Source organism: Styela clava, chromosome 2 (genome assembly GCF_964204865.1).
Source record: "Styela clava chromosome 2, kaStyClav1.hap1.2, whole genome shotgun sequence".
In the NCBI taxonomy this organism is placed as follows: Eukaryota; Metazoa; Chordata; class Ascidiacea; order Stolidobranchia; family Styelidae; genus Styela; species Styela clava.
Genome location: NC_135251.1, coordinates 30,468,886 through 30,483,975, shown reverse-complemented (window position 1 = coordinate 30,483,975; position 15,090 = coordinate 30,468,886). Strand labels below are relative to the sequence as shown.

Below are 15,090 nucleotides of genomic sequence, written 5' to 3'. Positions count from 1 at the left end.
ACTTTTATAAAACTTGCGACACTTGGATAAAAATCATTTTGTGTCTCCAGTATTAGTTTTGCTATATGTAGCCCACCATTCAAACAACTAATCAATCGCACTATTGGATTCCCCGGGCCTCTTAAATGTTCCATTGGGGTTATGCTTCATCGATGAAATAAATTCAGAATCATTGGGTTGCTTCAATAAATGATTCCATGTTTGATAACTAGACTAACTGAACAGCATAACCGGTACTCAGGTTTGATTACGTCGTCATTTCGGCTTTCATCACTCCGCGGGATGAATATGTAAATACTATCCCTTCCTTACAAACTTTTAGTAATAATATACAATAAACATATATATATATTTTGATGTTGAAAAATTTTACACTCTTGGTCGGATGTACTCCATGTGCATCATAAAGGCTACGGCGCGAACGAACGCAGCATGTTAATTACCGAATTTGTCTAGACGAAAAGCTGTTAATTAAGTGATATTTTGACGGTTGTGTCATCGTCAGTGGCCGTAGCGCATGGGTAGCGACCAGGTGCCGTTGAGCTTGATATGATATATCGGCAAACACGCAATAACGGGCCTATATATCGGTTGAGCTCTAATCCTGATGGAGTGTGACAATAAAAATTCCTGCCTTCAGTCCCAACGTGAATTAAAAAACCAAACGAGTTACAACTGTAGTTTGAAATTTTGCCGGTTCCTAGTAATCTACCTCAGTGTGGTTCAAGGTTGCTAGGTTGAAGGACCGCAACAACTTCTGAGAAGGTCTCTCGGGCCGCAAGGCGGAGAAAACCCAAAAGTGATCGAAATATCGCGAGTTTACTTACTTTAAATTTAACCCAAATTTAAAAAAAAATGCAGCAACAAGGGGAATACTAGGAAGGAAAAGCAATTTAAGAAAACGACTCATAGGCCGTTTCGTGTCTAATAAATAAGTTTCAGTGTTTATTTTTATTGAAGAAGGTTAATATGATACTTGAAAACGAAAAATAAGCAAACATTTTAAAGTTTGAGTCGTCTGGTGAACTCGTAATATTTTAATAAACACCGATAAACTATATGAAATTCTGCTCTAAAATTTCTGTGGTGCCCTCTTTGCTTTATGCCCTAAGCACGTGCTTATATTGTTTAATGGTTAATCCGGCGCAGACTGGGTGTGAAGAACAGAGTGCCCCATGACACGGGAAGGAAGTTAGTTGTGAACTAGGCAGAGTTGGAAGGTCCGGGTCAGCGGCAGAAAGCAGAGTGAGTACTCAAAAACACTGTAGGAAAATCAAGAAGCCAGTAAATGAAGTTACTGAACTGAAGTTGGCAAGACGGGGTCAGTGGCACAAATCAGACAGAGCGCCGGCAGCACACAAGAAGGAAATCGGATATCACAGGTAATTATAACCTGCAAGGACGGCATCCAGTCGGGGTCAGTAGCAGAAATAAGACAGAGGGAAGTCACCAGGGTATAAAAATAAGTGGATTGAAGAAGTCAGGACATATAAAACTTAAATTGTAGGTTTGCCTTGTGGCTGATTCTTCACCGATTCCCGGAATAAGTAAGAATGCAATTTTATTAATAAAAAGAAGTCAGGACATGTTAACAACTTAAATTGTGGTCAGGATAGGCTGGTTGCTCTGTTGCTGTGCCCGTCAGATTAATAACTCTTCATCGATCCCCGGGATTAGTAAGAATGCAATTTCATTAATAAAAAGGCACCGATTGCAAACAATTTCTCCGTCTGGAATACAATATACATTTCGCATTTATATGTCGAAAACTGATATTTATCTCTACCAACGTAAGTAAGGTATTTTTTTGTTTCACTTCTCACGTAGTTCAAAAGATCTCACTTTACAAAGCTAGCAAAATATCCATGATCGTGCTTTCAAATCTTATGGGAACTCTCATTGGATCTTTTGTACAAAGCCTCCACCACTAATACACAAAATGTAAGATTTGATAGAAACAATCCTGCCATGTTTTAAATAAAAAATTAATAATTATTCAGTTGGTTCGGAATGAATAAAAATTGTTATGTTCGGCACAATATGCAATCTTAACTGGACAATTAATAATTTTCTCATTAAAACCGTTGGTGGAAGCTTTGTACAAAACATCGCTTTTATAGCCTGTCTGCTGTTTATGCATAGTTTATACAATAAATAAATGTGTGAACCTATCCCATTTTTTAACCCCAAATTTGAAATTCCAATCTTATACTTCCAAGTATCGATAAGAATTGATGTTTTCTGTAATAATCGACTTCTTTATCTACATCGGTAAAGGCGTAGCCAGCCAAAATTTGGGCAACCCAATTCTATCTTATTTTTTATATGACGTATTACGAATGCTGCTTATTCACCCGATTTCGCTACAAACAAGGCAAGATATAAGCAGCCACTGATATCCCCTTTATAGACTTACTTCACCACCGAGTTCTCCAGGCTATACAATCGCGCATTTTTGCCAAATCGGATTATTAATTTGGAGTATGAATTGATAGTAAGCCCCAAAACGGCCAATTATCAGGGAATAGTTCTTGAATAGAGCAAAATAGTGTTGAAAACGACGCCCTTACTACTTTGTATCTTACTTTAAATGACATGAAATCGTTCGTTTCAAAATTTCGGATCTTCCCTAAAGCAAGGGCAACAAATAAACACCTTTGCTACCGCTCAAAATTAAAAAAGAAGATTGAAAAGAAAGAAGAAATTCAAATTTTCAAATCATTCCCATAACACTAACTAGATTTTAAAACGATGCGGACCGTTTGCGTGTAATGCGAACGTGATGACTACTACACTACAGAAACGCATACGCCGGTGGGTCATATTATAATGAACAATACTCTTGGGAGACTTAACAATAATCTTTCGCGTGTTAGGCGAACGTGATGACTTCTACATATGGGGAACGCATACATCCGTGGTTCGTCGAATCGGCTTGGAACCGACCCTGATGTCTTTCCATAGTGTAGTGGTCATCGCGTTTGCAAACGGTCCCCATAAAGTGGTTCGGGCCCAGGCAGAAACATGTTTTCCTATTAACATTCCGCTCTAGCCAAAAATCTTTGACGGATCTCGTTCATCGCCTTAAAAAATAGTGCATATTATGAACTTAGATATCTTTTCTGAGGTATAAATTAACCCTTCGTGGTAGATTTTTACTTTCTCCTGATATCTTAGAATACTTTTGAGATGAAATGAATTTTTGCTCAAACAATCGATAATACCCGAATGTATTTCTGTCATAATTATCACACATTTAAGAGAAATGGGATAAAATGCTGAAATGAATTAGTTGTTAACACATCTACAAATACAGTGAGTAATTAAAGTGTAACTTTAGGGGAAAGTATTGTCTGCGGTAAACTTAAAAATCAAAAGCGTTGTTCAATCACCGACTTTTTTTGCTTGATTTACGTTGAACATTATTCCCGTTGATGCTCGGGCCCTCAGTCAGACGTACACCGTTTAGAACTTGCGGAAAGTAGCCTATTAGATTTCATGGTGATATTGCAGTATGGCAGTTTTAGTATTTTTTACAATCTTTGCTTAAAACTTAACGTTTATTGAAGTTTTAAATCAAGTTTGTAATTTGAAAGGTATACAAAGTTCTTGCAAATTTGTAAAAGGTATACCACGGTAAAAAAAAGGTTGAAGAACACTGATCTAGACCGTTAGGGCTTGATATCAAACTTTCAAGTGTTTACTTTTTCTTGTCATTTATTTTGCCGTCGTATCCATTGTGCATGGCTGCATTCTGTATTATTGGACACGTTAGTGGACATAACGATCGTTTCGTTATTATGTTGTTGTTCTTTGTAACAGAAAAAAATCGCCTTTTTCTCTGATTACTGGGCCAATCGCTATAAAATTGTCAGTGCTTCAAGACTCAATTTTTCGCTGAAAAACTTTTACTTTTATTTATTTCAAATATTCCAGTGATCTGTATGGGACTCGTTTCTTTGTGGGATATGACGTCATCACAATTTTGCCACTATGTGGCGCTACGTGCCCATATATTTGAACTTAGATCTCTTGTTTATCTAATTGATTGTTCACAGCGTACTTGATTAGTAATTTTTACCCACTGTCTGATGAACACAGTTGCTAATACACCGTCACTCCCACCACTATAAGGAAAACCATATGCCTATTCTGTCTCATATTCTTTTGAACAATGTATAAGACTGAAACAAGTGCAGAAACGAAACATTTCGTAAATTTGCGAATAGCTGTGAATATTATATCCCATATTTGGTAAACAAAGTTTTAAAATTTGAAGTTTTGTAAATATTTTCATATTCAGCAAACGAATAATTCGAATTTTACATTCGTGATAAATTTTGTATTCATCAAACAAACATTTCAAAATCTAAGTCTCTAAGTTTTTATTTCGTGTTGCAGTCCCAACGAATAACAATTCTTATCTCTACGCCATGATTATTTAAAGCAGTATTTCCCAACCCGAGTCCGCGGTTTCAACTGAGTCCGCGGAGCGTTTAAATGAGTCCGCAACGAGCCAGAAATTTACTGCGGGTAGCAAAGTTTTTGCGAAACTCAACTATCAGCCAAGTTACGATTTACGTTAGAATTTACATAAAACATATTAAGCAAGTTTATTCACATAACATTGATCGAGTCAATAATTACTGGTTACTGAGTAGGGCTGAGCATATATTCGACTTTTAAAATATAAATTTACTATTCGAAAATTTGGTAACAGGTGACGCGACGGGTCACTTGCGTGTCGCTTAATCAAACGATCGGATTTCCCAACTCACTTGCGGATTTCCGACGAAAACACGAGTCTGCACACGTTTCGATAGATACCTAAATGGTGTTTCGCGAGTTCGAACAACGAGGAATAAATTTTTTTTCTGATGCTAAGTGTCAATGGTGGCAACCCAAATTTTTTAAATTGAAAAGCGGCAATACTAAAAATAAAACGGAGAGCACTTTGAGTTTTGTTTTATGATGGTCCGCGATTAAAAACGCTTTTTTAGACACTACAAATCGCAAAATTTCGGGTGCTGCCTTAGTATACGTACCAGGGCATTTTCCCTCAGGATTCCTTGGATTTCCCCTCAGGATGCCTCCACATTGGTACGAACAGCTCAGATTTGTCGAATTCACAAAAATACGAATCAAAACAAAATATAATCAGGCACTTTCACGCATTTTTGTGTCCACGCATTGTCATGATATTTTCTGTATAGTATTGCTTTTACTTCGTCAACACGTCCGCAGATTGAAATGATCACAATTCAAATAATAATAAAGCAAGGCGATGAATATGTATTTTTAATTTACTGATATACTTCAAATATATTTTTAATTTATATTTAGGTGCTAAATCAAGTTGTACTTTCTGGAAATTTATAGCAGATAGCAGGGTTTTTCTAACGGCGATAACAAATTCGCAGGATCGCAAAAAATATGTATCCAAACTAAATATCTAAATATCATGGGGCAATATATTCTCACATCATCATAGTCCCAGATTGCCTTGCCATTTTAATGCAGTAATGTTTTCATGTTGTCGTAAATCGAAGCAACCGCGAGTTACCATGAACACAATTAAATTAAAATAGAAGGACATTTAAAATTCTTGTCGTCGTCATTGGATTGAATATTGTGCGACAGAAAAGGCCATTTTATACACTAAAAAATTCGGCTCTTCTAACGAACGCGTAATTGCGGCGAATTTCCGATTTTGAAATTTGTTGAAGTTCTGTTGTGTTTGGTTTTATTGCTTTTCACACAGAGTACGGTTGCAATAAACGCACATTGAGTCCGCAAAGGTTTTCGCCGTTGAGAAAATAGTTCACGACCAAAAAAGGTTGGGAAACGCTGATTTAAAGTATCAGAAGCTCTCTCAACTTCATTTGCCTCCTGTAACTTTGCTCAGAAATCATTGTTCTATATTTTTGAGCGATGCGCGTATCCTTGCTTTCAGTAAATTTGCTTATACAAACACACACTCTTTGTACTGACTGCATATAGAAGGAATGCACAAACTCCATGTGCGGCGAACACCCTAATCATTTTATGAGCTTTCACGAGTAACAGACTTAACATGTACTCTTCGCTATATTTATCTCGGAAACTGAATGCCAAGGCCTGTATTATCCCGAAGATTACCAACTGAATAAAAAAATACGTCCATGTGCTGGTTTATATTCTTCGAGTAAAGTTGTAAATTGATGATGTTTTAGCTTTTCCTGATATAATTACGTACACTTTACCACAATTTTCACATTATATGAATTTCGAATACAATATATTGGAATGGTCATGATCACAAATGTACTGATTGACTTTACATGGTTTGCAATACGTTAATCATTGTTATTAGATTTCCTCTTTCCAGAGGTAAATAGTATCTTATGCGACTAATATGGCGATCCTGAGAGAATCCATGTGCACTGCAATTAATTCTTTCACCCGTCTCTTCTTATGAAATTAGTTTGAAACGGGCACGCCAAAACCGACTGGCAAAAATAGTAGGGGAAAGTGGGGAAGGTTGGGACACTTTTTTTCTTTTTCATATTTTGAGCCCTTTATTTTGCACATTCATATGACTTTGCGGGATTATTGCAGAGAGGGGTAAATGTATATTTTATTCAGCGACTAAGAAATTCCTTTGCGACACACATCTTACCACCAAAATGCTTTGAAAAACGTTTGTCAAGTGTCCCACTGTACCCCACTTGTGGGGCACATTCGGACAGACCCTGGGGCACAATGGGTCATTCTGTTAAAATTCAAGGAAGTATGCCCTTAAAAATAAGCAATCAATCAGCATAATCGTCTAAAGAACAGGGAGACCTCAAATTTGAAGATTTAAGATTTTTAAAATCAATGTTCAACCGAAATATTTCAGATATTCCACCAAAAAATTCGCTTACAAATTAAATTATTTTCTAATCCGAATCTAAATCTGGAAATATTTTTGATTCTCGAATATATTTCATATGGGGCCATGGGTCGAAAGATACCATAATGTTACATGGAAATATAACGCATCTATAGGTCTCTAAGCACTTGTTGTATCAAACACTGTCGAATTGTGCAATGTAGGGCATGTCCCACTGAACCCCGGTCCATTGTTCCCCATAATCAACAAATATCTTCAGATCATCTCACGGCGAAATTCGGAAGGCACATCCACTCGCCAACGTTATAAATATTTCACAGTGGACTATAGCTGAAAGATATCAGACGGTGGTTTGTCACGTTGAAAAGGCTAAGTTAGAAAAAAGAAAAAACTGGAACGGTGAAATTTTAGTTTCAACCCCCCAAAACCAATTTCACCTCATAGCTTGCGTCGCTCTACCCGTCCGTTATCCGTTTGCGGGGACGTTGTAACTCACCGATGGACGGATTGAAACATCGAACCGCGAACCGGATTCCGAATATAGTATTAGTGTGAGAGCTGATTTTCCACTGTGCACCATGTCCCAACGTGCCCCACCTTCCCCTACGTGGTGGTTCATGATTCAAAATTACCAAAATTATGTTAAAGCCCATGCACCCATTGAATAAATTTATAACGGTCGGTTGTAAAATGGCAAATATGCAATTTATATATATATTATATTTCGTAAAAAGATATTTCAAACTATTTGCTTATTTCTTCGTTAGGACTTTGTAATCAGTATTCATTAACGATATCGGCCCACAATTTTTTGTTTTATCCAGTTCACCTTTTTATGGATCAAAGAGAGACTCCGTAACAAGAGAGCAAGGCTCAAATAAATTATATAAAAATATGGCTCAATTAAAATACACTACATTGCTGACTAACATGACAAAGAACATTACAAGTTTCTACATGTCGTGTCCAGCTACAAACTATTGTTTTATTAAAATATACCCAACAAGTCGTTCACGCAGTTTATGATGTTTACACCAGTCAGCTAACAACACGGCACAATTGTCTTAATAATATGACACGACTACTCGTCTATGAAAAGTTTTGCATGTGACTAAGGTTAAAAAGATTATTTTTTTCATTTATCCGAAGAATTAAATACATTTATACCGATTCGTTGATTATTACTAGGGATTTGTTCAAAGAGAATTGTTTTAAATCAAGTTTTTTTATTATTTTTTTTCTTGAATATGTTAAAGAAAAATGGATTTCAAAACCTGCCAAGCACTTCGTATTGGCAATAAACTCTTCGAAATTCCACAAATATCGATGACTTGACCATATACACCTTCTCAGGCTATAGTTCAATGCGTCCGCGAACGTGGTTGGCGCAGATAAGTCGTTTGTAAACCACCCTGCGACGAAACCGCCCTGTAAGCCATCTGGCGAAAATGGAAATACGTTAAATAAATGAGTTTGTATAACTTTGAAAAACTCTATTCTTTTAACCTTAAAAACAAAGTATGTTAATTTAAATAAACCGAACAGTATTAACAGAAATAATGACTTAATTTGTATGGAAAAAGTGCTAATAAATAAACTCGAAATCTCTATTATGACGTTATAACAGATTAGTTGTGACGTCATGGTATCAGAGAGGTATTACAATAAGCATAGCCTAGATCAGTGTGTCTCATCGTCTAACCTAGTGGTCGGCAACCTTTTTCAAGTGACGGACCGGTAAAGCCTGACCAAACTTTCGGCGGACCACCTTTATACAAACAGACTAAGCCTATGCAATAAATTATACACATTAGGAAATTCATGTTGGCAATATACTAATAAACGAAAGTGATGCTATTTGATGTGATATATGTATTTGTTTGCTGGCCATTAACTGTTCTCATATGGGAACATTGACGCACTACATCCAGACTACTTTGATATTTCCTTGTTGTAGTTATCAATATTGAAAACCAAGCCTCACATTGATAAGATTTCGAGAAAAGTACCAATGCTTGTAGTGTAGACCTTCTGACTCTGGCCTGGGTATTGATTGATGTTTGTTTTGCCAAAACTATTTTTGCCCGATGTGCTAACTTTATGATTATCCGGATTCTGAAGTATAAAATTAGCACTGACTAGGCATGACCGGTTAGCAATGAGCCAGTAGTGGAGTAGTCACGTTCTTAGCGAGAATTATTTTGTTGCAGATATCTTATAACCAATGAGCATATATGCTCATCGCTCGTACGGACTGATGAGAAACATTCTTTTAGAGGCGTAGTGGAAACAATTGACCCAGCATTATTGCGACATACTGACATAGCAATTGTTTGTGAATTGTTTGTCTGGTTTGCTGTTGGCTGTTGTTAATTAATCGTAGGGTTTGTGTTTATATTGTAGGAATTTTATTACGGTCTTGTCTGTTTTTGTGTCACCTCTCTGCGGACCGGCGGTAACCTTTCCACCAACCGGCACTGGGCCGCGGCCCGGTGGTTGCCGACCGCTGGTCTAACTAAATCCGCAAGTTGCCGACCTAAGAATATTCTTCATTATGGCAACACACTCGTTGTCGAAGGCGGCCTTGATCCAATTATTTTAGGATCGTAGTAGGCTCGTGAGATATGTTTCATGATTTTTCTTGCACAAAACGTCTCACTGATATCTCCGATAAACATTCCTGTTAAAATCTTACGACTTTGGTATAGGTACAAACTTGGCGATAAATGAACGCGATAATAGTAAAAGTCAAAACAAGAATTTTTACTTACATTACACGAGATGTTTTTTCAGAAATAATAAAAAACAAAACCCTGATTAGTACCCTGGCTTTGCTGGAGATGTCTCAGGGGCTTGAAAAGAGTCTAAAATTTTCTAAATTGTAATTTGAATACATTGTGATAAAGGAGGATCAAAAATCGTCAAGCATTATTCCATCTATTTTATTGCCTTTGACAATTTCTCACTTGCGGTGCTAAACCAAATCATATCCATAGGACAGATTGATTTGAATCAATTAATCTGTGAATTCCACCATTGTGCGCATGGCTTGTCGATTTATTGTCATTGGGATAGGTACGTCGTTTCAATCAAAATAACGAACATAGTCTTAAAATTGTTTCGATTGGATTCCAATTGAAGTTGATCCAAAATTCTGGAACTCACATCTTTACATGTAACTCAAACTTGCTTTAACGTCTTGTAATACCATCTGTCTAACATGCATTCCTTCACAAATTGAGGGCTCAATTCAAAAGCGTTGATTTTATATCTCATCATACCAAATTGTCAAACTTTGACCTTGCGTCATCGTTGCTTGAAATAGGGATATCCAACACAGCAGATTAAATATTTTACTGAAAGCAAATAAAGTAGACATAGGATAATTTACTTCACTAGACATATTATACCAAGTAAAACATACTTTTACAAGCAAAATGAAATTTCAGATCTCCGTTTATTGTAAGACATTCATAATATAGCTCAATTCGGTGATACTCTTATAATTTAAATTTGAGTTGGGTTGCGCGAGACTAACTTCTTATCTTTTCTCTATGCCTTTATGCTAGTGGATCCGTATGCGTATACTGCAAGGATACTGTAGCTGGAATAAACATGACTATTCTATCCAATTAAAGAGTCCAGCTGCACACTAACACAAATGTATTTCTGTAAATACTCTTATAATTGTAGCTATATTTTCACGGTGATGTTAGCGATATAATTTCATTGTTATTTGAGCTTTATTTTATGATATATACTGATAAAAAGCGCTGAACGTGTTTTTACTCAAGTGGTTTAATCATGAGGTCACAGAATATAATACTTCTTAGACCCTTGAATAACAAAGCTGAGGATCACGAAGTCCATTAATCTCCCGATTCACATTTCAAAAAATTCAGAAATGTCGAAGCAACATTTGCTACGCCGTGCGAATTATTTCCGTTCATGCCATGTTCGTTCACGAATCTAAACATTAGAAGTTGTCTGGTGTTTTAATTCGAGTCTGTACTCAATATTATTCATTCCGTTAAGTTCGAGATGAAGAGAGCTTTATTTTTGCTGAATTTATCTGTTTTATCTGTGGTCATACCAGGGAAACATGTATGTAAAGTTCCCCAAAGCAAAAATCAAATTGATTGGAATAAGGTAATTAAGTTATTTTAATATTGTAAGTTTAACATGGAAATTTTGTAACCGAACGTCAATTCTGCAGCCGAACTCATTTTTCCACGAAACCTCCTGCTCAGCTAATCATTTCCGTACAACATCACCCGTCGCGCGCCACGTTTTTATATATTTGAGCATTGCTTTTCTTATACATTCAGATACCAAGAAATTGGTATCTTGCATTCGACAATGGAGATCCTATTACGAGTGACTTGGAATGCAAAACAGCTCTAAACATGAAGTACACGAAAACCGGATTCAAGTTTACCGGAAAATATTTTGTGAACGGGTAAATATTGATATTTTACACTATCATGTACAAGTTTATTATTATTTGAGATAAATGGCATACCATGTGTTTATGATATCACGTCAGTAGAAATAATGAATAATTTGCTTAATTGGGTCCTCGGATCGGGTTGTAATTGTAAATTTAGGTTTGTAACTAAAATCAAAACTTTTGACGAATATAGAAATTTCTAGGTCATTTTTTAAAAATTAAACAGTTTTGATAAAAAATATTGCCATATTTCATATTTTAGAAAAAAAGAGGGCGAAGTGGAAGTAACCAAATACCTTCAACCCAATGGAAACTACAATAATCGTCTTCCAAAAGGTTTGCTTATCTCAATTATTTTTCTTTCTTTATTTTTTGATCATATTTCATGCATGCCAAAACGGTAATAATAATGCTATTTGAAACAGTTTAACATTATTACTTTTTAAGCATATTTTGTATTTTATTTAGGAAAATATGTTTACAATCGTAATGGAAAATTGAACAATAAAGCTGTTATCGAAGGTTGGATTTTCATTAAAATCTTATATTTGAAACGAATATGAACGTAGTTTTTAAGTCAAAACATATCAAATATATGATCGTATATGATTGTTTATATTAATATGCTCTTGATATTAATATGCTCTTGTGTGATTAATCTTAATCAGTTTGGTGCAACAAATAAAAGCCATATAAGTGATGTATTTTCGTTTGGTCACTTTTTTTAAGAACAGGCAACACACTGAAGCTAGATAAATGTACAAAACATATATAATAGTAGTAATATAGTTCAAGAAGATTGGTAATACCTATTCCTAAGCTTAATCTTCCCATTCCAGGAATTAATTCATTTATTTCATTTGTTTATACAACGTATAGCAAATCAACTGAACAGTCGCGAAGGCGAGACATTTCACTTGACGGACAATGAATCTTACTTCTTTCACATAAGCTGTGATGAAAAAGGTAAGGCATTAGTTATTAGTAAGTTGAAGAGTGCGTGCATGAGAATTCCTACATGTCTTATTTTTATTTGGATAGACGTAGCAAAATTAACTTACCACCAGTTTCAAAATTGTCGTATGCATGTAGTTATTATCTTATGTTGCTCTTGATAATTTCTTAGGTCATACATAATAGCTTTTGCAACATTGATTTATGTGGACTAGTATCTTGAATATGTTTTTACAGTATGAAGAGATTTGAGAAAACATACAGCTGGGAAAATGCACCTTACCTCTTCACAATAGTTATTTCATCTTTGCTATTTAGAATAAACGATACAGTAACAAAAGCGGAAATGAAAAAAATAACTATTTCCTGTAGCAAAGTAATAACAAATTTGCTATTTTTAGGTGGTTACATCATATGGGCTTTCACTGCGACTCCTAATGCAGATGTTCCAACCATTATCAGAGCTATTAACGCTCTCAGCGATTTTGGAATTCGACCGAAATTCAAGCTTTCAGGATGTTCCGACAAGTCGATTGATTTTACAAAAAAAGTTAAAAATTGACATGACAGACTTTGAATAAATATGCAGACTTATTGCAACATCTCTATATATTATGAGGAATTGTTAGCATGTTCAGAGTACTTTGTACATATGCAAGAATATTGCACGAACTTAAATACAAATGTATACACAACATCGCAAGTATGTTCCTCCGGTTACTGACCCCAGAAAATGTTTTATATGTTACTTCTCTATTTAGTTTGGACAAAATGTTGTCAACTGGGATGTAATTGAAGTGAAGAATGAAGTGCACGTTTTCTAGGTATCGTAAAAAAAAAAGAAGGTGCACATTCAATAATGACAAGAAGAATTGGGGTTATAAAATGTAGTGTGGGACTATTAATAAACAGTGATCGAAGTATGCACATGATTATTAATAATAAAATGGTAGTTGAATAAAACACCAATGAGAACATATCTGAAAATGAATATGAAAATAAGTAGAAATACCGCATTTAACAGCCGAAGACGTGTTAGACCAGGAGTGTGCAACCTGCGGCCCGCGTGCCAAATGCTGCACAAAAGGAAGCAAAACCTATACCTGAGTCGAATTCTATGCCTATGACATTACAATGCCCTAACACAGTGGTTCTCAACCTTTTACGGCTCGTGGCCCCCTTCCGGAGGCTTTTTGCACTCGTGGCCCCCCTGTTCGTCATTCTAAAAAAATTGACGTGTTAGATTGTATTATGTATTTGCGACCTTTTATAGAATGCAAAAACGAACCATGGGTAAAAAAGTCAATGCTTTTTAGATAAACGATCATTGGAAATCTTGCGCTTGGGACTGTCTGACTAGGTTTCTTATATTAGGCACCGCCTTTGATATAGCCAGGTGATTGTCACTGTCAACATCAGGACGGTTCCTAGATTTTGCTTTGTTGATAACAAGATCAGAAAAAATAGATTCGCACAGATGGGTTGTGGCAAATTAAACTAGCAATGAAAAAGCTTTCTTACTAAGTAGTAGGTAAGAATAGCAAAGGAATAACCAAAAACTCGAAAAGTCTTCTTTGCTTGATTTCAAAGCAAACTTGTTAGCATACATCGGCAGCCATGTCATCAATAAAGCCAAAGCCAACGCAACTGTCGTTCCATTTAGGGATCGGGAATTTACATATAAGCTTCTGCAGTTATAACATGATATCGACCGTTATCTCGCAGTCTCGCGAAACTGCCCGTCTGCTGGTAGATGGCCTACTAACAAACTATTCGGATTAGTAGATTCTAAATTCCATTATGCTCAAACAATTCGCACACACAAAAAAGTGAATACACCTAGTGACTGAAGTAATAAAACTGAGGTGAACGGGAACTTTTCTTTTAAATGAAAAGAATGCAAACGAAGTCGCTTTATATTAAATTACTAGCCTTGTGTCGTGGCCCCCTTGAATTGCTTCGTGGCCCCCTTGGGGGGCCACCGGCCCCGGTTGAGAACCACTGCCCTAACAGCTAGCTTGTACGAAGCGAACAACGCATGTCACAAGATCAACAACCCACAGATTTGTGCTTGCAACTACCAGAAAGCATAGTTATGTTAAATGAAGTTGCGGCCCGCGGTTTCACCCAAGTATTTGTATATGTCCCTCTTGTATTAAAGGTTGCACACCCCTGTGTTAGACAATCAATTCCTCAGCTCATTTATTTTGAACTAAGATATTCTTCAAAACCTGTGGGCTCACAAAATGTATGCTGAACATTTTAATCAATTTCGGAACACGCAGCGTTCAAAAATGAACTGTCATTTTTGGTAACAAGCTCTTTTACTTATCGCGCCGCTTCTAAAGATCGGTAACTTTTTATGGATGGTAACCGGTGCGGGCTTCGTAACTGGCCATTGCATGTCGTTAGGGGTCTGCAATTTTTTAAATATGCAGTAAGGATTGTTGGAGTGGAATACGACGTATTCAGTAACTTTAGCCTGATTACCAGACTGGCGAAGCCTCGGGAATTTTAGTGTATACATGTTTTATTATTAGCCATCCAAGCAAAAATGAGGATTGGATAGGCCGATGCAGGTGTTCTCAATATATGGAATTATTATGTGCTTGAGGTATACTGTACTTCTCGCTGTCAAAGGGTGGTTCTCCTATCCGCTGGTTAGGGTTTCTTCAACTATTCACATCAATAAATTGGGACTGCTATATCCAAACCAAACTGATAAGCTGCCCTCATTGTATAAATATGGGAAAAATAATCCTATTCTATTGGGCCGTAAAGTGTCGTGAAAATGTTGAATCTTACATGTATA

At 36.2% G+C, this 15,090-nt stretch overlaps 1 protein-coding gene across 3 annotated transcripts; it reads left to right on the top strand.

Moving 5' to 3' along the window:
* The first annotated feature begins 868 nt into the window (after positions 1–868).
* LOC120336664 (uncharacterized) lies at positions 869–13,149 on the top strand. 3 transcript variants are annotated; one of them, XM_078110217.1, is made up of 6 exons: positions 869–1,790; positions 11,203–11,333; positions 11,587–11,660; positions 11,793–11,846; positions 12,204–12,290; positions 12,680–13,149. In XM_078110217.1, the coding sequence occupies exons 2-6, from the start codon at positions 11,281–11,283 to the stop codon at positions 12,838–12,840; spliced, it is 429 nt and encodes a 142-aa protein (XP_077966343.1). In that variant the 5' UTR covers positions 869–1,790; positions 11,203–11,280; the 3' UTR covers positions 12,841–13,149. The 3 variants fall into 3 exon arrangements, with proteins under 3 accessions (XP_077966343.1, XP_077966342.1, XP_077966341.1); XM_078110215.1 differs by lacking the exon at positions 869–1,790 and adding an exon at positions 10,804–11,023 and having other exon boundaries at positions 12,680–13,148; XM_078110216.1 differs by lacking the exons at positions 869–1,790; positions 11,793–11,846 and adding an exon at positions 10,797–11,023.
* Positions 13,150–15,090: the final 1,941 nt, after the last annotated feature.